We start from the raw sequence: 22,420 nt of genomic DNA, 5'->3' as shown, positions 1-22,420 counted from the left end.
AAGTTACCTGGAGTGGATGCACTCAGCACTTTTGCCTCGCATTGATTGGTGAATCATGATGACTTCACTGTTGTAACCATGGTGATGTATGACACAAGACGAAGTCAACAACAATTCCCCAAAAGAGGAGAGCAAAGGGTGAATAGAGTGAATTGGAACGAGAGGATGTTCTGCACAAACATACACAGTCACACAATACAGCTTGACAAACAGCTAATCACTACTCCACCAAACCCTGTTCAAGGTCCAAAGATTTCCACAATGAAAAGAAAACATTTCTGAACAAAAGCAAAAAGAAACAACAAGAATTTAACTTGATTGACAGAATGATGTTTTACCGGCAATGACATCAGATTTCAACACACATGCACGCACACGCACACACACACATTTGAATGTGTTGTCACTTCACGGCAGTGCATACTATTAGTGCAAGCAGTTGGTATGAATTCAAATAAAGCTTTTTTCCATTTGCTCACACACAATTTTACCAACTGTGTGTCTTTTACCAAAAGCTATACACCATGTTCAATTTTCTTAGTTCCTAGATTGGAACAAATAGCAAAACGACACACTTCGGTCAAAACATTTGCCCATACATCAAAATAAAGCAAGCATTTGTAAAAATGCTGTTTTAGTTCCATCTCACTCACAAAGACTTCAAATGATAAGACATTATTGCAGTGGTTCTTAACCTGGGTTCGATCAAACCCTAGGGGTTCGGTGAGTCGGCCTTTGGGGTTCGGCAGAGGTCAAAACACACCCGACTCATCGTCTCAATAAAAACTTCTCCCTGCCGGCGTATTACGGATAATGCAACAGCTGACTGATTTGCAGGTGAGTATTTTGTTGTGAGATTATGCACTGTGTTGGGTTTTGTTGTTTGAACAAGTTGATGTTCATGCACGGTTCATTTTGTGCACCAGTAAAAAAACATGGTAACACTTTAGTATGGGGAAACTAGTTACCATTAATTAGTTGCTTAATAACATGCAAATTAGTAACATATTGGTTCTTAACTAGTCATTATTAAGTACTTATTAATGCCTTATTCGACATGGCCTTATTATAACCCTAACCCTCTAACACTAACCCTAACCAAATACAGTAACTCTAAAATAAGTCTTTATTACTTAGAACAGTGGTTCTTAACCTGGGTTCGATCGAACCCTAGGGGTTCGGGGAGTCTGCCTCAGGGGTTCGACAAAACCTCTGCCGCGGCGGTCAAGGCACACCCAACTCATCGTAAAAATAAAAACTTCTCCCTATCGGCATATTATGGATACCCCCAAACAATGTTCCCTCTAATTTCCATCTGATTTACAGGGGTGTAATTTGTTGTGAGTTCATGCACTGTGTTGGTTTTGTTCTTTGAACAAGGTGATAGTCATGCACGGTTCATTTTTGTGCACCAGTAAAAAAACATAACTTTGTCTTGAATTAAAAAAAAAATCATTTTATTTTTCACTAAAGAAGGGTTCGATGAATGCGCATATGAAACTGGTGGGGTTCGGTCCCTCCACCAACGTTAAGAACCACTGACTTAGAATATGTTCCACTACTGTCCAAATAACTCTAAATTAAGTCTTTGTTACTTATAATTTGTTACCCATTCTAAAGTGTTACCAAAAACATCTAACTTTGTCTTCAAAATTGAAAAAAAAAACATTTTATTTTTCACTAAAGAAGGGTTCGGTGAATGCGCATATGAAACTGGTGGGGTTCGATACCTCCAAAAGGTTAAGAACCACTGCACTATTGGATTGAGTTACCCAGAACTGTGATAAATACAAAACACGTTTGGAAAAAAAAAATTTTACTATAAGAAATCACATGTTTGTGGCATTTTGCCAGACATTTTTAGCATATGTGATGAATGATTACTGTAACTTGACAAAATATAGTGGCAAACCATAGCAATTGTCAATGTTTGCTTTGAAGTGGGCCTATATACAATATAAGGACTTAAAGAGAAAGTAAAAATATCCTGAAATCTTTTCAAGAACTGCCCAGCAATGATGCTGCAAACTGAAAATATGTATTTTTACCACAGTCAAGTGAACTAACATATCACAGTAGTCAACAATGACATGCAGTACAAATTTAAATCTGAGACAAATAACGTTTAAAAAAAATTTGGACATACATAAAAATGACAACATAGAGTATAGACTACATGTGCAGACTTAGGCCACAGCAACTCTATGAAAGAACGTACTCAAAAGCCTCAGTACTGATTCTAATCATCACCTACCCGTCTAGCTGGATCAGGCCATAATAGCTCATCCACATCACATGTGCAAGATGGGAAGGTGTTTGTGACGCATTGTGTTTAATATTTCACAAAAACTGTGAAGCAGAGTCTATGCCTAATACAAGGCAAATCTGCACTGTGATTATGCTTACTGTGTGTAGACGTTGTTAACTGTGTGAAAATTACAAATTTAGTGTGTAAGCAATTGGAAAAAAACTGTAAGTAAAAAGTAAGAAACCCCACACTAAGATAGGAGAGGATGCCATACCTGTCATCCAGATACTCTTTATCCTTGTGGCGACCTCTAGCAGAGTCGTAATAGCGGTTTGGAGAACGAGAACGCACAGAGTGGGAAAGCTCGTCGTCTAAACTCCTGACAAAGGAAGACAAATTCAAAATAAAGACTTTAAGGACTTTTGTCAGGGTGTTCAAGCAGTAAGGCAGACAATTCCAGGCTGGGTTCATTTGGCTGAGCTTGTAAAAGCAGAACTGGCAGCACAACAAGTTCTAAAGAAGTCGGCCATTTCATCAGTAGATGGCCTCAGTTTGCTCGCTTCCAACAACTGTCTTCTGTCTCACTCTATCATCTACTATGGCTTTTACCTTTCATAAATATTGGAGTGATGTGTACTCTGTGCGCTTGATTGCAACATTTCTTAATAGCAGAATTTTTCAAGATAATAAAGTTCAATTATTCACAGCATAATTTCAAGAGATTGGAACAACCAGAAGCTGACTTTTGTCACTAACAGCAGAATGTGTCCATCCATTTGCTACAGTGAGATGCTGAAAAAGTCAACTTACTTGTAAATCACAATTCTTATTTATTCCGATTAAAAACTGATTCATCTTTTTTATAAATTGATTAAAAAAAGAGAATCCATTTTAAAAAATATGCTTTTTAGGCAATTTCTGCATTTAGTCGTTACGTGGTTACAGGGCATCCATAAGGTTGCGCGCGCATAACTAAAAATGGCAAGGCAGTCTGCGTAAATTTATACCATATATAGATAATCAGCTGACGATGTTCCCAATTGTTGACGTCAGCAGTTGTGCACATTCCAAACGGACTGTTTGGAGGTAAATACAAAGCCAAGATTGTTTTATAAATATCTCATTAATGCCTCCATGCTTGGATTTTAAAATTTTCGGGAGTTATGCAAAACCCAAAGAAAAGTTGGTTTTGCATGATAGGGCCCCTTAAACAAGTCAACTCTCTTTGCAGTGCAAAGTGCAATGCAGTTGTTATGTCATCATCTTGTAAAGACCACACCGATCCATCACTGTGTTTCTGTTAAATACAATTACACTCAGCTATAAATGATATTTACGTATCGCATTCATGTGCAAAGCACATACCATTTACATGATATGTCATAAAATGTATAGTATAAATCAATAGAATCAATTAGCATGTGGTTGGTGTGAATTTAAGCAAGGTGTGTTTTGATGCCACGCAAATGTGGCACGATGGAATGACGTCAGACAGCAACTAGAGCTATGTCAGTGGATGCTATCTTGCTGCAGAACACCTAATGTATTATTATATTACTGAAGTTGTTCACTTTTTTGGTGGATTAATGTTGCCCTGTGGATTGGTTGATGAAGTGCGGTAGCTGCGGTCGTGAATAAAATGCATTTACATTAAACTGACACTAACTATTAGAAATATTGTCTTACAAACATTTAGGTGGAGTTGTTTACTTTTTTGTGATTATCTTAGATGATTACCAGATCCTAAACGTGTCTTTTTAATGCAAAGCAGTGGCACCTGAAGTAAATATGACAGTGTGTCATAATTATGACAGTCAACTGAATAAGAAAAAAAACATTGATAGCTCTATCATTTGTCCAGAATCTTAACAGTCTTTCTGGACCAACCTAATAAGGGACCAAAGGTTAGGCCTTGACTGCTAGTTGAGGTGTTGAAGGGGGTCTTGCCCGAGGCACCATTGGAGCTCGAACCACCACTGAGTGTGATGCTGTTTTATTGTTGCTATACGTTAGAGATTCGCGGTTTGCGGTCTCATCCGCGGAGTTTGCGGATAAACCGCGGGTCGGGCGGGTGACATGACGAAAAAATAGATTTTAATTAGATTCGGGCGGGTGGCAGTTGAACCATTCGGAAATATTTGATATACATGGTTCAGGGATCAGTATCCTTTACCATTCAAAGAGCCATTTAGGACCTGTGTCACAAAGCGAAGAAGTCAATATGAGACGCAAACATTCTCTAGAATGACTGCCGGCAGTCACCCAGTTATTAAGTATTAGGGCGTGCTATGAAACCATTGGCTTTGTCACCTTCTACAGCATGTACAATCTGCTTGTCAGTCCAGCAACATGTCGTGTGTGGCTTCCGCAGACACACGCACACGACTGTAAGGCATGCTGGGTGACACAGAGTACACTAATGGTTGTGATATAAACAATTTTAACACTCTTAGTAATATGCACCACGCTGTGAAGCCACACCAAACAAGAATGCCAAACACATTTCGGGAGAACATCCTCCCAGTAACACAACATAAACGCAACGCAACAAATACCCAGAATCCTTTGCATCCGTGATACGTCCTGACTATTTTACACACCCCGCTAGCAGCAAACCCACCCCCGTGCGTCGGTTAGGTGGGCGGGGTTGCGGGCGCGGGAGTGTAAAATATATTCAGGAAGAGTCACGGATGCAAAGGATTCTGGGGGTTTGTTGTGTTGCGTTTATGTTGTGTTACTGTGAGGATTTTCTCCCGCAATGTGTTTGTCATTCTTGTTTGGTGTGGCTTCACAGTGTGGCGCATATAAGTAAAAGTGTTAAAATTGTTTATATCACAACCATCAGTGTACTCTGTATCACCCAGTATGCCTTTCAATCTTTTACGAGTGATTGCGGAAGCTGCATATAATATGTTGCTGGATTAACAATTGGTTTGTACATGTTGAAGGTTTCAAAGGCAATGGCTTCACAGCACGCCCTTATTCTTGTCATCAGGATGAACACCATTGGATATTCGCGAGAACGTCAGCGGCTCCCATTGTCTAATTTACTCTGTGAAACGGGTTTAAATAGCTCTTTGAGTGGTAAAGGTGGCAGACCTCTGATGTATTTCAATGGGCGGGTGGCGGGCGGTTGCGGTTCTGAGAAAATGTTGGTTCGGGTGGACGGCGGGTGGATGACGACTTTGGTGATGCAGTTGCGGATGATATAATTGCCTATCCGCGCATCTCTACTATACGTCATAGTTTTCCCCTTTTGTCACATTCTCGTCATTGAACCCCTCACCTTTGTGCAGGGACGTTGGCTGGTCGGGACCGCATGGATCCCTGCTCTTCACGGTGTGGGGAGACTGAGCGGGAACGGATATGATGTGAGGGGGTTCTCTGGCGCTCAGGCACCTCCAGGGTGGCAGTGGGCTCCCGCTGTCGCTCCCTGCCACGCCCCTCTGCTGTTCGGTGCCAGTGAATGCGTAAATATATACACAACACACAAACAAACACAAGTAAGGTGAACATACATGCCAAATACTATGTTTCAAGCATTTTTAGACTGATACACACATAGTTGTAAAATCAAAGCCATGACTTGTCTGGGTAAAATATATGGACACCTAACCATTGCACATACAGCAGGGGTGTCCAAACTATGACCATGGTGCAAACAAAGAAAAAACAACACACCAAGTTTATATAAATTGGCCACTCATTCTCACCTGTCCACTGGACTAAGTTAAGTTAAAGTTAAAGTTAAAGTACCAATGATTGTCACACACACACTAGGTGTGGTGAAATGTGTCCTCTGCGTTTGACCCATCCCCTTGATCACCCCCTGGGAGGTGAGGGGAGCAGTGGGCAGCAGCTACTACAAAGCAAGATGGGTAACATGCAAAGCACTGTCTCACCACACTTCCCCACGTTTGGTGCATTTAATCTGTGTTTGATATTTCTGATTGATTACAAAACATTAAGGAGGTTATCAGGAAAGTCAATAAGACAGCAGTCGAAGTTTCACATGCTCTTAATATTCAATGTTTTATAATAAATAATTCATATAGTAGTGCCGTCACAGTCTTATTAAAAGTTATGTGTTGTTCAGTCTGTTAGCTATAGCTAGCTTTAAATAATGGAGTGTCTCTGGAGTGTCTTTGATCATATGCTGATAATATTGTAAATCCTACATATTTTATTAATATACAAATTATTGTAGTTACTAGGGCTGTGAATCTTTGATTGTCCCACGATTCGATTCAATATCGATTCTTGGGGTCACGATCCGATAATATATCGATTCGTTCGATTCGCTTCTCGATTCAAAAACGATATTTTTCCGATCCAAAACGATTCTGTATTCATTCAATACATAGGATTTCAGCAGGATCTACCCCAGTCTGCTGACATGCTAGCAGAGTAGGAATTTTTTTTTTTTAAACTTTTATAATTGTAAAGGACAATGTTTTATCAAACAATTGCAATAATGTAAAATTGTTTTAACTATTAAACGAACCAAAAATATGACTTATTTTATCTTTGTGAAAACATTGGACACAGTGTGTTGTCAAGCTTATGAGATGCGATGCAAGTGTAAGCCACTGTGACACTATTGTTCTTTTTTTTATTTTTATAAATGTCTAATGATAATGTCAATGAGGGATTTTTAATCACTGCTCTGCTGAAATTACAACTAATATTGATACTGTTGTTGATAATATTCATTTTTGTTTCACTACTTTTGGTTTGTTCCGTGTAGTGTTTGTGTCTTTATTGCAGTTCTGAGTGTTGCTGGGTCAGGTTTGGTTTTGGAATTGGTTGTTCTGTATTTTTACGTTCAACAAACTTCCCCCTTCAATTTGGTATGATATTAATATGTAGACTTAAATCGTTGTGATCCCCGATCACGTGTGTAAACAGCTGTGATCAGCACACACACAAAATCACAGTTCAACTCACTGATTTAGAAAGACTAATAAGAAAGAAGCAGAGGTTTTATACTCAAAATGTAATAATATTACCGTAACTCTCTTTATACAGTTCTAATGGTAGTGTAGTATATTAATAATTTAATTGATCTAAATAGGATAGACTTTCACACACTAGAGTCATACATTTATAGATGAATGTATAGATACAAGATATATAGATAGCATGGACCCCAACAAAATTATTTTAGCCAAATGTGGCACCCGAGTCAACAAGTTTGGACACCCCTGAACATACAAGAATTGAAAAATAACTTGGAATTTGGCTTTCCATTTACAGAAATTAAGTCCACCTTCCATTTTTGTCTGATCATCCACTAGCTTTAGTTCCTAAGTTTCAAAAGGTGTTTGATGATGGGTTTGGTGAAGGTTATAAGCAAGTTGCATCAAACAAATGTAACCAAGCTTTTACAGTAAGACATTTCCCAAACTCTACTCTACTGGTGAGTAGAACGTTAAAATAATCCATCCATCCATTTTCTACTGCTAGTCGCGGGGGTTGCAGGAGCCTATCTCAGCTGCATTCGGGTGTAAACCATGGACAAGTCGCCACCTCAAAATAATATTCCAAATTGTTATTATAGAAACATTTGCGAAATTCCGCACTGATTGTTTAAAGATTAAAGTTCTACAGGGCATGATTCACTTTCACTTAATACTATTAAATACACTACTTTTTTATTTATCTATAAACAGTTACATGCACCTGGGTATAGTGTGTAAATGGGAGTATGAATATTGTATATCTGTGTTGGCCCTGCGATGAGGTGATCGACTTGTCCAGGGTGTGGATGGATAGATGGATGGATGAATGGATATATTTCCTGGCCTAAAATAAGTGTACTGTATATCAATTGTGTCAAGCTATTAAACCCTCAAAAAACATGTCGTATGTATGGAACTATGCTATCAAAAACCTGGCACTGCTGAAACAACCAAAACAAGCATTGGCTAAGGAAGCATGAGCATTACATGTTCATCACTGTGCCCAGTATTTTTTCAAATATATTAAATACATAGTTCTTTGTTGTTGCAGCAGAACATTTTGCGAAGATAAAAATAGACATAAAGACAATGATCGGCTTTGAAGGGATATGTTCAGCCTTGCTGGGCTTTGTTTTGATCCCAAGGTTTTTGGCTTCAATTCTAACGGTGCAGTACCTCAAAGCTCTCACTTGAGTACTTTCACCATATTTCACTTCCCCTTCATACCTACCCAGGCACACCAGATGGTTTGGTTTGCAAATAATTATTTCATGAACCCATCTGGGAAAGAGTTGATCGGAACTGTTTGGAAAAGGACAATAACTTTCAGAAACAAATTGGAAGGACAATGTTGGTTCCGGTTTGTCGTGTTTGAAAGGCAAAATATAGATAATATTATAAATAAGTATGCATGTAAATATGCCACAACTGAAGAAAGTATACTGCAATGTTCTTGCCTAACCAGTTAGAGATAGCGTGAATAAAATACACTTTGTTTTATCACAAAAATCCCAAGTGCTGTTTTTTTTTCTTCTTTTAATGAGCAAATACAACACACGGCTGGTTTGGTAATATTTACAGTATACTGATCCTTTGGTAGATTTTGTTTAGCTTGTTTTTACTTAGATTTTGGCTGGGTGGCTGTTGGTCAGCTTCATAAGGTTAAATTATCCCTATACCTTCCATGAATACAACACGTGTGTTGGTTTAGGTCTTGTGGAGAGTTTTTTTTTTTCATAAAATTTTGACTCTTAGGTCCAGAAGTACAGTACAGTATTTGGACTTTATGAGTTTGCTTAATAAACACAGTGGATTTTGAACAAGATAGAGTACTTGATACTTTTTGGACAATTGACATTATTCTATTTCTTGGATGAAAATAATTTACAATCAGTGACCAAAGTCCGGAACCATTGATATCACCATAGTCCATACTTTCCTCTTAGGGGAAGCTTTATTTCAGTTGTTCCTTATTTGATTTAAAATGTTATTTTAATAGCTTCTGCAGACAACAGGGATTTACGTTTATTGATAATTGGCCCTCTTTCTGGGGCAAACCTGGCTTGCTGAGGAGAGACGGCCTTCACCCTAACCAGGAAGGCGCTATCCTCTTGTCTCGGAACATAGACTTCGCATTGAGCCACATTTGACTAACTGCACTAGAGCAAGCCCGGTCACAGGCAATTACAGAGCCTGCTAGCCTGGGTATGGAGTCAGTTAAGTTAGAACTAGCCAGCGCCAGGCTGGATGATCCCTGTACACATAGCAATTTTCGTAGAATAAAACACAACTCACAAAATGTTTTTTCTACTGTATCTATGACTTCGTCAGAGTTAGACATGCGTTCTACTGAGGTGGCAAATTATGATGCGTTCAGTTTATCGCAGCGCCAAGTAGACAATCTGAAAATTCCCGTCATATCAATTCCTAGATATGGTCGTAATTATTTTAAGTACACTGCGCATAATAAACGCAACATTATTAATATTGCTACTACGGATAATTTTATCAACAACTCCTTAAAACAGCCCACTACCTATAATATGGGCTTTCTAAACATCAGATCTTTGTCTCCCAAAACGTTATTAGTCAATGAGGTCATTAGAGACAACAACCTTAACGTCATCGGTCTTAGCGAAACCTGGCTCAAACCAGACGACTTTTTTGCGATAAATGAGGCATCCCCTCCTAACTATACGAATGCGCATATTGCCCGTCACCTCAAAAGGGGAGGGGGTGTCGCACTAATATACAACGAAAACTTTAACTTTAGTCCTAACTTAAATAATAAATATAAATCGTTTGAGGTGCTTTCTATGAAGTCTGCCACACCTCTGCCTCTGTGCCTGGCCGTTATCTACCGCCCCCCAGGGCCCTATTCGGACTTTATTAATGAATTCTCAGAGTTTGTTGCTGATCTAGTGACGCACGCCGATAATATAATTATAATGGGGGACTTTAATATCCATATGAATACCCCATTGGACCCACCGTGCGTGGCGCTCCAGACTATAATTGATAGCTGTGGTCTTACACAAATAATAAATGAACCGACGCATTGCAGCGGTAATACGATAGACCTAGTGCTTGTCAGAGGTATCACCGTCTCCAAAGTTATGATACTCCCGTATACTAAAGTAATGTCCGATCATTACCTTATAAAATTCAAAGTTCAGACTCATGTTCGGCAAGCTAATAATAATAATAACTGCTATAGCAGCCGCAACATTAATGCTGCCACAACGACGACTCTTGCGGACCTACTGCCCTCGGTAATGGCACCGTTCCCAAAGTATGTGGGGTCTATTGATAACCTCACTAACAACTTTAACAACGCACTGCGCGAAACCATTGATAGTATAGCACCGCTGAAGTTAAAAAAGGCTCCAAAAAGGCGTACGCCATGGTTTACTGAAGAAACTAGAGCTCAGAAATTATTATGTAGAAAGCTGGAACGCAAATGGCGCACGACTAAACTTGAGGTGCACCATCAAGCATGGAGTGATAGTTTAATAACTTATAAACGCATGCTTACCTTAGCTAAAACTAATTATTACTCAAATCTCATCCGCATTAATAAAAACGATCCAAAATTTTTGTTTAGTACAGTAGCATCGCTAACCCAACAAGGGACTCCTTCCAGTAGCTCCACCCATTCGGCAGATGACTTTATGAAGTTCTTTAATAAGAAAATTGAACTTATTAGAAAGGAGATTAAAGACAATGCGTCCCAGCTACAACGGGGTTATAGTAACACAGATACGATTGTATATACAGCGGATACTGCAAATATCCAAAATAGTTTCTCTCGTTTTGATGAAATAACATTAGAAGGATTGTTACAACGTGTAAATGGAATAAAACAAACAACATGTTTACTTGACCCACTTCCTGGGAAACTTATCAAGGAGCTTTTTGTATTATTAGGTCCATCAGTGCTAAATATTATAAACTTATCACTTTCCTCGGGCACTGTTCCCGTTGCATTCAAAAAAGCGGTTATTCATCCTCTCCTTAAAAGACCTAACCTCGATCCAGACCTCATGGTAAACTACCGACCGGTGTCTCACCTTCCCTTTATTTTGAAAATCCTCGAAAAAATTGTTGCAGAGCAGCTAAATGAGCACTTAGCGTTTAACAATCTATGTGAAACCTTTCAATCCGGTTTCAGGGCAAATCACTCGACTGAGACAGCCCTCGCAAAACTGACTAATGATCTATTGCTAACGATGGACTCTGATGCGTCATCTATGTTGCTGCTCCTCGATCTTAGCGCTGCTTTCGATACCGTCGATCATAATATTTTATTAGAGCGTATCAAAATACGAATTGGTATTTCAGACTCAGCCCTGTCATGGTTTAACTCTTATCTTACTGATAGGATGCAGTGCGTCTCCTATAACAGTGTGACCTCGGACTATGTTAAGGTAACATGTGGAGTTCCCCAGGGTTCGGTCCTTGGCCCTGTACTCTTCAGCATCTACATGCTGCCGCTAGGTGACGTCATACGCAAATACGGTATTAGCTTTCACTGTTATGCTGATGACACCCAACTTTACATGCCCCTAAAGCTGACCAACACGCCGGACTGTAGTCAGTTGGAAGCGTGTCTTAATGAAATTAAACAATGGATGTCCGCTAACTTTTTGCAACTTAATGCCAAAAAAACGGAAATGCTGATTATCGGTCCTGCTAGACACCGACCTCTATTTAATAATACAACTTTAACATTTGACAACCAAATAATAAAACAAGGTGACTCTGTAAAAAATCTGGGTATTATCTTCGACCCAACTCTCTCCTTTGAGTCACACATTAAAAGCGTTACTAAAACGGCCTTCTTTCATCTCCGTAATATCGCTAAAATTCGCTCCATTTTGTCCACTAAAGACGCCGAGATCATTATCCATGCGTTTGTTACGTCTCGTCTCGATTACTGTAACGTATTATTTTCGGGTCTCCCAATGTCTAGCATTAAAAGATTACAGTTGGTACAAAATGCGGCTGCTAGACTTTTGACAAGAACAAGAAAGTTTGATCATATTACGCCTGTACTGGCTCACCTGCACTGGCTTCCTGTGCACTTAAGATGTGACTTTAAGGTTTTACTACTTACGTATAAAATACTACACGGTCTAGCTCCAGCCTATCTTGCCGATTGTATTGTACCGTATGTCCCGGCAAGAAATCTGCGTTCAAAAGACTCCGGCTTATTAGTGATTCCTAGAGCTCAAAAAAAGTCTGCGGGCTATAGAGCGTTTTCCGTTCGGGCTCCAGTACTCTGGAATGCCCTCCCGGTAACAGTTCGAGATGCTACCTCAGTAGAAGCATTTAAGTCTCATCTTAAAACTCATCTGTATACTCTAGCCTTTAAATAGACCTCCTTTTTAGACCAGTTGATCTGCCGCTTCTTTTCTTTCTCCTATGTCCCCCCCTCCCTTGTGGAGGGGGTCCGGTCCGATGACCATGGATGAAGTACTGGCTGTCCAGAGTCGAGACCCAGGATGGACCGCTCGTCGGGACCCAGGATGGACCGCTCGCCTGTATCGGTTGGGGACATCTCTACGCTGCTGATCCGCTCGAGATGGTTTCCTGTGGACGGGACTCTCGCTGCTGTCTTGGAGCCACTGTGGATTGAACTTTCGCAGTATCATGTTGGACCCGCTCGACATCCATTGCTTTCGGTCCCCTAGAGGGGGGGGGTTGCCCACATCTGAGGTCCTCTCCAAGGTTTCTCATAGTCAGCATTGTCGCTGGCGTCCCACTGAATGTGAATTCTCCCTGCCCACTGGGTGTGAGTTTTCCTTGCCCTTTTGTGGGTTCTTCCGAGGATGTTGTAGTCGTAATGATTTGTGCAGTCCTTTGAGACATTTGTGATTTGGGGCTATATAAATAAACATTGATTGATGATTGAATAACTAAAATCCTGCTCTATTGTGTACGCTTATTTTCAAGAACATGAGAGGTTGTCATTACTATTTTTGAATGTAACCATTAAATTTTACGTTTTCATTTCTTTACTGTAGAAAGCTTCCCTATACTTTTTAAAGTCAAATAATCTTTAATGACCAAGTCATTTTAAGCCAAGACATCTACTCAGGATGAGCCAAAAATAAGCAGCAAGTTAAAGTGGCTGCAGTGAGGGTCCAGCGAAGCATCTCTATGAAGCACACTCAGCATGTGGGGATGTTCTTAGTCTCCAGAGAGTCACTGACTGAAAATGACCTCCATCTGAGTGTTAATATGTTCAATTTCCAATAGCTTCACTAGTCCAAATTCTATTGGTTCCCTTAATATGTAAGTATTCTGCATAAAATGTATGTAATTACAATTGTAATTATTAGGGGTGTCCCAATCCGACATTGACATCGGTCCGCTATCAGTAAAAAACAAACATCGGATTGGTTTGCATCTAAAATATTTCCTATAAGCTCCAATACATGCAATCCTTTACTTGTGCAAAGTTTGACAGCCAGTTAAAAACTAAATATCATGAGGTGGCGATTTGTCCAGGGTGTACGCTGCCTTCTGCCCGAATGCAGCACAGGTAGGCTCCAGTGGCCCCTGCGACCCAGATAGGGACAAGCGGTAGAAAATGGATGGATGGATGGATGGATATCCTCCAATAAGCACACAAGGTTGGTTTTCCCATGTAATGCAGTGGAGTCATTTACAAAATGGTAAACATGGCAGGCAAAAGGCTACTAGGAGCTAGCAGCTACACAACAGCTAAGCACACAATAGCACAAAAGGTAGAAATACATAATTGGTGTCCTTCATGGAACAATAATGGCGTCTAAAACATTTTTGTTGAAAAGGAACAAATACCAAATAATTATGGTTGCATCTTACTAACAAAGTCTCCAAGGCAGAAGCGTATTAGGAAGTATCCAGTAACCAACATGTCCGGATCATTTAAATTACTGCATTGTAATCTTAACCTCATGAATTATTGTGGCGAATTGGTGTCATCAAAAAACAATTACCACTCCACTTTGACTTAAAGACAGCATAAATCCATTCTAGACGGTTTATAAGACATAGGTTAGTGTTTTTCTTAGCTACCGTTGTTATTTGTTTGAGTAATTTCACCTGATTAACCCTTTTATAACGTGACACGCTACAAAAATATCAAAGTATGTATGATTTGTGCTGATATTATATTGGATCAATACTGGTATCAGCTAATACCCACGGCTGCAAAATCAGTACAATATAGTGAAAGATTGTAACGGGACACCCCGAGTAATTACCAGATGGTAAATGACACATTTTTGAGAAACATCTTAAATGAAACCTAAAAAATGTCTTGGCTGTTTTATATAAAATCCATTGAAGTGGTGTATAAAAACACTTATTGTTTACTATCCAAATATTTATGGACATCTATTAATTATGAATTGATAAGATCAATTAAAAACTATATAGGAAACAATATCAACAGTACAGTAAAAACGTATTTAAAGGACACCATAAATTCAACGGAAGTCTGAAACATGGCATAGAGGAAAGGGTCCCCACCCACCTTTAGACACTACTGCTGTACCCTCATATTCAGGCTCTGTTACACGCTGAGAACCTATATAGTAACACACACACATACACAAATGCACACACACACACACACACACACACACAAACAGTCCCACAGAGGCATGCACGCATTCCAGTAAAAATCAAAAGTATAAAGGAAGGGAAGTGAAAGCAGACGTTAACATTGACATATACAAAATATATCGACAGACTCTTTCCCAGTACACAATCTCACACATTGAACATTTGACAGAGCCTAAAATAACCACTGGTAATTTGGCACATGCGGTACACACAGACACGCTGATACTTACGCTGCAGCTTCCTGCAAGGATTGTCTGTGTGTATGTGTCGACGAGACAGGTACGGTGAGGGTCGTGGAAGGGGTATGGATGAGACATCGTGGGTTTGGAGTGGATACCAGTGTGGCTTGTCGTCCAGCAAGGCTGTCTCCAGCTCAATAAGGATCTGTCAAGTAAACGTTCTCACTGTAAAATACTAATTTCAAAAATCAATCAGTTGGTACAGGTCATCGTGTGGTTAGTTCAGGGGAACCGGCCTTCATCCTTATTAGCGCTACTTTGACAAAAATAATTATTTATTTGTGTTATATTTATATGATAGACAACAATTGAATTGTACTTTATTGTCAAAGCCTCGGGGTGGGCATTCTGACCAGATGCCCAAACCACCTCATCTGGCTCCTCTCAATGTGGAGGAGCAGCTGCTTTACTTTGAGCTCCTCCCGGATAACAGCGATTCTCACCCTATCTCTAAGTTTATTGCATTATGTTATTTAAAAAGAAAATAAAGTCAATCCATCCATCCATTTTGTACCGCTTGTCCCTTTCGGGATCGCGGGGGGTGCTGAAGCCTATCTTGGCTGCATTCGGGCGGAAGGCGGGATACATCCTGGACAAGTCGCCACCTCATCAAAGGGCCAACACAGATAAACAGACAATATTCACACTCACATTCACACACTAGGGCCAATTTAGTGTTGCCAATCAACCTATCCCCAGGTGCATGTCTTTGGTGGTGGGAGGAAGCCGGAGTACCCGGAGGGAACCCATGCAGTCACGGGGAGAACATGCAAACTCCACACAGAAAGATCTCGAGCCCGTGATTGAACTCAGGACCTTCGTATTGTAAGGCACATGCCCTGTTCCACCGTGCCGCCCAAATAAAGTAAATATATTTCTTAAATAAAACTACAAACCCTGTTTCCATATGAGTGGGGGAATTGTGTTGGATGTAAATATAAACAGAATACAATGATTTGCAAATAATTTTCAACCCATATTCAGTTGAATATGCTACAAAGACAACATATTTGATGTTCAAACTGATAAACATTTTTTTGTTGTCGCAAATAATCATTAACTTTATAATTTGATGCCAACAACACGTGACAAAGAAGTTGGGAAAGGTGGCAATAAATACTGACAAAGTTGGGGAATGCTCATCAAACACTTATTTGGAACATCCCACAGGTGTGAAGGCTAATTGGGAACAGGTGGGTGCCATGATTGGGTATAAAAACAGCTTCCCAAAAAATGCTCAGTCTTTCACAAGAAGGGATGTGGCGAGGTACACCCCTTTGTCCACAACTGCGTGAGCAAATAGTCAACAGTTTAAGAACAACGTTTCTCAAAGTGCAATTGCAAGAAATTTAGGGATTTCAACATGTACGGTCCATAATATCATCAAAAGGTTCAGAGAATCTGGAGAAATCACTCCACGTAAGCGGCATGGCCGGAAACCAACACTGAATGACCGTGACCTTCGATCCCTCAGACGGCACTGTATCAAAAACCGACATCAATCTCTAAAGGATATCACCACATGGGCTCAGGAACATTTCAGAAAACCACTGTCACTAAATACGGTCCGTCGCTACATCTCTAAGTGCAAGTTAAAGCTCTACTATGCAAAGCGAAAGAAATTTATCAACAACATCCAGAAACGCTGCCGGCTTCTCTGGGCCTGAGATCATCTAAGATGGACTGATGCAAAGTGGAAAAGCGTTCTGTGGTCTGACGAGTCCACATTTAGAATTGTTTTTGGAAATATTCGACATTGTGTCATCCGGACCAAAGGGGAAGCGAACCATCCAGACTGTTATCGACGCCAAGTTCAAAACCTAGCATCTGTGATGGTATGGTGGTGCATTAGTGCCCAAGGCATGGGTAACTTACACATTTGTGAAGGCACCATTAATGCTGAAAGGTACATACAGGTTTTGGAACAACATATGCTGCCATATAAGCGGCGTCTTTTTCATGGATGCCCCTGCTTATTTCAGCAAGACAATGCCAAGCCACATTCAGCACGTGTTACAACAGCTTGGCTTCGTAAAAAAAGAGTGCGGGTACTTTCCTGGCCCGCCTGCAGTCCCGACCTGTCTCCCATCGAAAATGTGTGGCGCATTATGAAGCGTAAAATACGACAGCAGAGACCCCGGACTGTTGAACGACTGAAGCTTTACATAAAAAAAGAATGGGAATAATTCCACTTTCAAAGCTTCAACAATTAGTTTCCTCAGTTCCCAAACGTTTATTGAGTGTTGTTAAAAGAAAAGGTGATGTAACACAGTGGTGAACATGCCCTTTCTCAACTACTTTGGCACATGTTGCAGCCATGAAATTCTAAGTTAATTATTATTTGCAAAAAAAAAAAAAAGTTTATGAGTTTGAACATTAAATATGTTGTCTTTGTAGTGCATTCAATTGAATATGGGTTGAAAAGGATTTGCAAATAATTGTATCCCGTTTATATTTACATCTAACACAATTTCCCAACTCATAGGAAACAAATTTGTATATGCTGCTTAACTTCTGGTTGGTTATTACTAACTTGCAAGCTGTTTAAAGTCACACAATCCACCATCATGGGCAATAAAAGAATCGCGGCAGGAAGCAGTGTGCTTGGTTCAACTTTTCCAGCCACATAATTTCCTTTTCCAAATCAAATTTGTATTTCTGCAGCCTTTCTGCAGCTTTTACAATTTGAGAAAGCTTAGATTGTGGCTTGTATTCGTAACATCTGTCTGTCCCTGTCAGCCATGCTAAGCCAAATGTTCTGTTGCTGTCAGCTCATTGGTCCCGGAGCACGTAAGGGCAGCTGCTTTACTGTAAAATGCAATACTGCAAATATTGTTTTGATGTACACGGTAGTACGCGACAAAGTGTGTCCCTTTACACATTGATAATGGACGCATACTTTTGTTGCTAAAAATGGCACCATTAAGCTTTTCAAGGGATGGTTGACAAACCTGGCTAGCATAGTTTGTTGTCCTCTATTTGCTGTCCATGCAGCATTCATACTAGCAGCGCAACACTCACGTTCATGTTTTGCTTTAAGATGCTATTTTTTACTTGATTTGCAGCCATAATAAAAAAAAATGTTGCTACAATAATAACAAATTACCTCAGTTTTATGTAAAGTTCCATCGAAGTTTGTTTTGAAGGGCACATACTTTCATATCGTATCTGTGCAATGCGTCCCACCTTCTGGCGGTCGAAACAAACACTGTGATTTATATTCAATCAGCAGTTTATTCATTTTTGTATTAATAGCATGCGGTGATATTTAAAACGCTGGTTTGGAGATAAGAGCTATCTCTCGGCTAATTGTTGTGCTTCATGTTGCAAGCAAAAATTTTAGTTACAAGCATCCCCGTCATTAGTCGGAATAGCAAATGTCACAGTGAACCTCATAAGATCCATTTAAAACATCCTATCTTACTTGCTGTCATTAGCTTAAAGCAAGATAATTTTTTTTTCCAACCATGAGAAGGAAGAAAATTAATGTGAAGGACAGTGGGGAAAAGAAGAAGCGGATACCAATTGAATTAAAGAAAGAAAGAAATCAATCAAAATCAGGACTGAGTGTGTCGCCAAATGGACGAAGCAATTCCAGCGTATCACTGCTTGTCTGTGTCATACTGAAACAGAATGAGTCTTTAACGCCAGCCAAGAATGTCAAAATAATAGGTAAACTGCAGACATTTTTCAATCAAAATATAGAAAAGCTGCTGATGGTGTGTTTGATGCAGAAGCGGCGGGAAAGTGCATGCACGTACAACACTTAATACTTTTAGCATGTCAGTATGTGGAGTTAAATTATGGAATGGATTAAGTAAAGAAGTGAAACAATGTACTAATATGATCCAGTTTAGGAACATATTCAAAATACTAGTGTTGGCAAAGTACAAGGAAGAAGTACAATGGTAAATATTCTGCACTTGACGGAAAAAAGTTTATCTCATCACCAATGACTTACCTATTAAAAAAAAACAAAAAACCTGTTGGATTTTGACTGCAATGATTTGAAATGTATGAAATATGTACATACAAAGTACAGGGAGTGAACATATGTGTTAGTAATTAATAAAAAGTGGAAAAAGGTAGGATTAAATAAGTGTTGCTTCTTCTTACTCTTTTTTAGACAGGTTGTGAAGAAAATGTAAAAACGTAATGCATCATTTTATATGTATATATGTTTAAATAAACTGACTAACCAACATTACTTCATACAACTACTGTAGTTGTTAGTAGATTTTATTTTACTGTTTTTAAAGAATATTTCTTAAAGGGCGTGTTTCAAGTTAAAATTGTGTTTTGGCATACTTGCCAACCTTGAGACCTCCGATTTCGGGAGGTGGGGGGTGGGGTCGGGGTGGGGCGGGGGGCGTGGTTTGGGGCCTGGTTAACAGGGGAGGAGTATATTTACAGCTGTTGTGTGCACAGTTGTGTATACAACTGATTGATTGAAACTTTTATTAGTAGATTGCACAGTACAATACATATTCCGTACAATTGACGACTAAGTGGTAACACCCAAATAAGTTTTCAATTGTTTAAGTCGGGGTCCACGTTAATCAATTCATGGTACAAATATATACTATCAGCATAATAAAGTCATTACACAAGTTAATCATCATATATATACATTTAATTTTTTACATTATTTACAATCCGGGGGGTGGGATGAGGAGCTTTGGTTGATATCAGTACTTCAGTCATCAATAATTGCACAAACAGAGAAATGGACATTGAAACATTGTAGGCCTGACTTAGTAGGATATGTACAGCGAGCAAAGAACATAGTGAGTTCAGATAGCATAAGAACAAGTATATACATTAGAAATACATTCGATTATTTACATTAGGTTATTCACAATCCGGGGAGATGGGATGTGAATGGAGGAGGGTATTAGTAAAGGGTTGAAGTTGCCTGGAGGTGTTGTGCTGGTGCATGTACAGTAGATGACAGTATTGTCCTATTTAAGAGTGTCACAACATTGTTGTTTGCGGCAGACAAACTGCTTTACGGTAGACGAAAACGTGACTGCTGTTGCTGTGTGTTTTTACCGCGCTGGGAGGACGTTAATGAAACTGCCTAACAATAAACCCACATAAGAAACCAAGAACTCGCCCTCGATCATTCTACAGTTATAACGTCATTGGGCAGACACAGTGTGTATATTAATAATAATAATAATAATGGATTAGATTTATATCGCGCTTTTCTATTGTTAGATACACAAAACGCTCACAGTGAAGTGGGAACCCATCATTCATTCACACCTGGTGGTGGTAAGCTACATCTGTAGCCACAGCTGCCCTGGGGTAGACTGACGGAAGCGTGGCTGCCAGTTTGCGCCTACGGCCCCTCCGACCACCACCAATCATTCATTCATCATTCATTCACCAGTGTGAGCGGCACCGGGGGCAAGGGTGAAGTGTCCTACCCATGACACAATGGCAGCGATTTGGATGTCAATAGGTGGGAAGCGAACCTGCAACCCTCAGGTTTCTGGCACGGCCGCTCTACCCACTACGCCATGCCGCCCCTTATTGTGGAAAAGCGGACGTGAAAACAGGCTGTCCTCACTCAGGTCCGCATGGAGCTGGAGGGGGCGTGGCCTCCAGCTCCGCCTGAATATTGGGAGATTTTCGGGAGAAAATTTGTCCCGGGAGGTTTTCGGGAGAGGTGCTGAATTTTGGGAGTCTCCCGGAAAATCCGGGAGGGTTGGCAGGTATGGTTTTGGGGTTCCAAGCACCATCTAAATTGATTTCAATTGCGTGACGTTGATTTGAGGTACAGGTGTTTTGTGTCAAAAGCTCTGTCACAGAAGCAATTAAGCTTGTAAGTAAGTAAGAGGTATGAATGTATGAGGGTAGAACACACAGAAAAGGGAAATATGGTGTTCTTGTTGCACATAACAATTGTGGATGACACTGACCCAAGAAAAGTGCAATTCCCTTTCAACGGTGCTTCCAGTTTGGGAGAGCAGAATGCAGATTGTAAGTATGATGCTGCTACCCAGCGTGAGGAAAAAAAATAAAACAATATTTTTTAGATCTGCTTAAATGACTTTAGTTATGTTTAAAAGCAAAATTAGTACAGTTTTAGTGCAAGTGAGTAAACAGTCTGCAGAGTGAGCAGAAAAGTACACAAAATACGTATGGTACAATAATCTGTGTTTCAGTTAGTAAAGAAGGCCACGACTGTATAAAGTTCATCTTGAAACCCCTTACCACAAAAATGCATGTCAAAAAAATCTTTAGAAATGTAAACTACACTTCAGTATAAGGGTAATAATTTCCCTCAAAAAGCCATGCTACTTGTGAATGCAGTATACAGTTTGCAGTATACAATGTTTTGTAAATGTAAAATTATAATGTGAGCAACTCAAGCAAACAGACTAAATGCTAGAGTTGTTTGCTTATATTATGTCAACTTTAAATCTTAACAAATAAAAACAGAAAGTGTGTATGTTTATACAGTATTTGTACTTACTTCTCCCATAAATATGCTGTCCTCTTCTGGTGATCTGGGCTGGTCCCACACAGTCAGCTCCAGCATATGATTGCGGAAATCCCTACGATGGATGTGAGTGTAGACGAATGTTTGGTTCCACTTGGGCTCGCAGGTCTTCTTCACCGCTTTTGTCCTGCGCTTGCTCTTGTCACTATTTTAAACAGACAGACACAGCCATGTAAATATAGAGATGTTTTGTACACTGCCACTTCCCAGTTTTATTCCAAAGACAGGAGCAAAACCCTGGAGCAAAAATGTCAATATCACATATAAAAAAATGCTGCAGGTAGTTTGATACCTTCCCCTCTAAAGTGCAACAACAGCTGTACCTGCGGTCAGGAAGGAAGTACATTTTAACGTAAGGGCTTCTGGGACGTCCATCCGGCCGAAGAGAGAGTTCTAACGCCTGTAGCACATTGACTATTAGCTGGTGACCTACTTTGTCGTACCACAGCTTCACCTGCACGAGAAACACAAACACATCTGATGCAAAGCCTTCGACTTAATAAATAGAAAACAGCAGAAGAACAAACACTCACAGAAAGTTTTCCTGGCATTAGCCGTGGAGCGTCTAGAACCATTCCAGGACTCGTGGGGGATAAAAGATTGAGGGATGGTCTCTCCATCTTCTGGGACTCAAATGAACTTGAACCTGCTATAAATTGAAAATAAAAAGAAATGTGAAACCTCAAGAGTGTCAAATGTAAAAAAGATTATCATATGAAGTGCACAAGTTTTTAATTGCCTTTTTTTCAAAGTATTTGATCTAAAAAAAACTGATTTTAAGTGCCATATTGAGTAAAATGGCTCAGTTTTACTTGTGGAAAGTTTGACAGCCACTTCAATCCAA

At 39.8% G+C, this 22,420-nt stretch overlaps 1 protein-coding gene across 5 annotated transcripts in view; it reads right to left on the bottom strand.

Annotated features, from left to right (window-relative positions):
- The window catches only part of LOC133559324 (regulating synaptic membrane exocytosis protein 1-like), a 280,539-nt gene that overhangs the window by 39,532 nt on the left and 218,587 nt on the right, over positions 1 to 22,420 (bottom strand). For 3 of the 5 annotated variants that reach the window (XM_061910986.1, XM_061910984.1, XM_061910987.1), the window contains 8 exons: positions 22,110 to 22,225; positions 21,900 to 22,030; positions 21,550 to 21,721; positions 15,057 to 15,210; positions 14,735 to 14,788; positions 5,535 to 5,697; positions 2,523 to 2,627; positions 8 to 67 (listed from right to left, as the gene is read on the bottom strand). In XM_061910986.1, coding sequence (XP_061766970.1) covers positions 8 to 67; positions 2,523 to 2,627; positions 5,535 to 5,697; positions 14,735 to 14,788; positions 15,057 to 15,210; positions 21,550 to 21,721; positions 21,900 to 22,030; positions 22,110 to 22,225 — 955 coding nt within the window. The remainder of the gene's footprint in view (positions 1 to 7; positions 68 to 2,522; positions 2,628 to 5,534; positions 5,698 to 14,734; positions 14,789 to 15,056; positions 15,211 to 21,549; positions 21,722 to 21,899; positions 22,031 to 22,109; positions 22,226 to 22,420) is intronic. The other 2 variants (XM_061910985.1, XM_061910988.1) reach the window with 1 other exon arrangement.

The sequence above is a fragment of the Nerophis ophidion genome, linkage group LG09, assembly GCF_033978795.1.
Source record: "Nerophis ophidion isolate RoL-2023_Sa linkage group LG09, RoL_Noph_v1.0, whole genome shotgun sequence".
NCBI classification, from domain to species: domain Eukaryota; kingdom Metazoa; phylum Chordata; class Actinopteri; order Syngnathiformes; family Syngnathidae; genus Nerophis; species Nerophis ophidion.
This window is presented reverse-complemented; position numbering and strand designations above follow the sequence as displayed.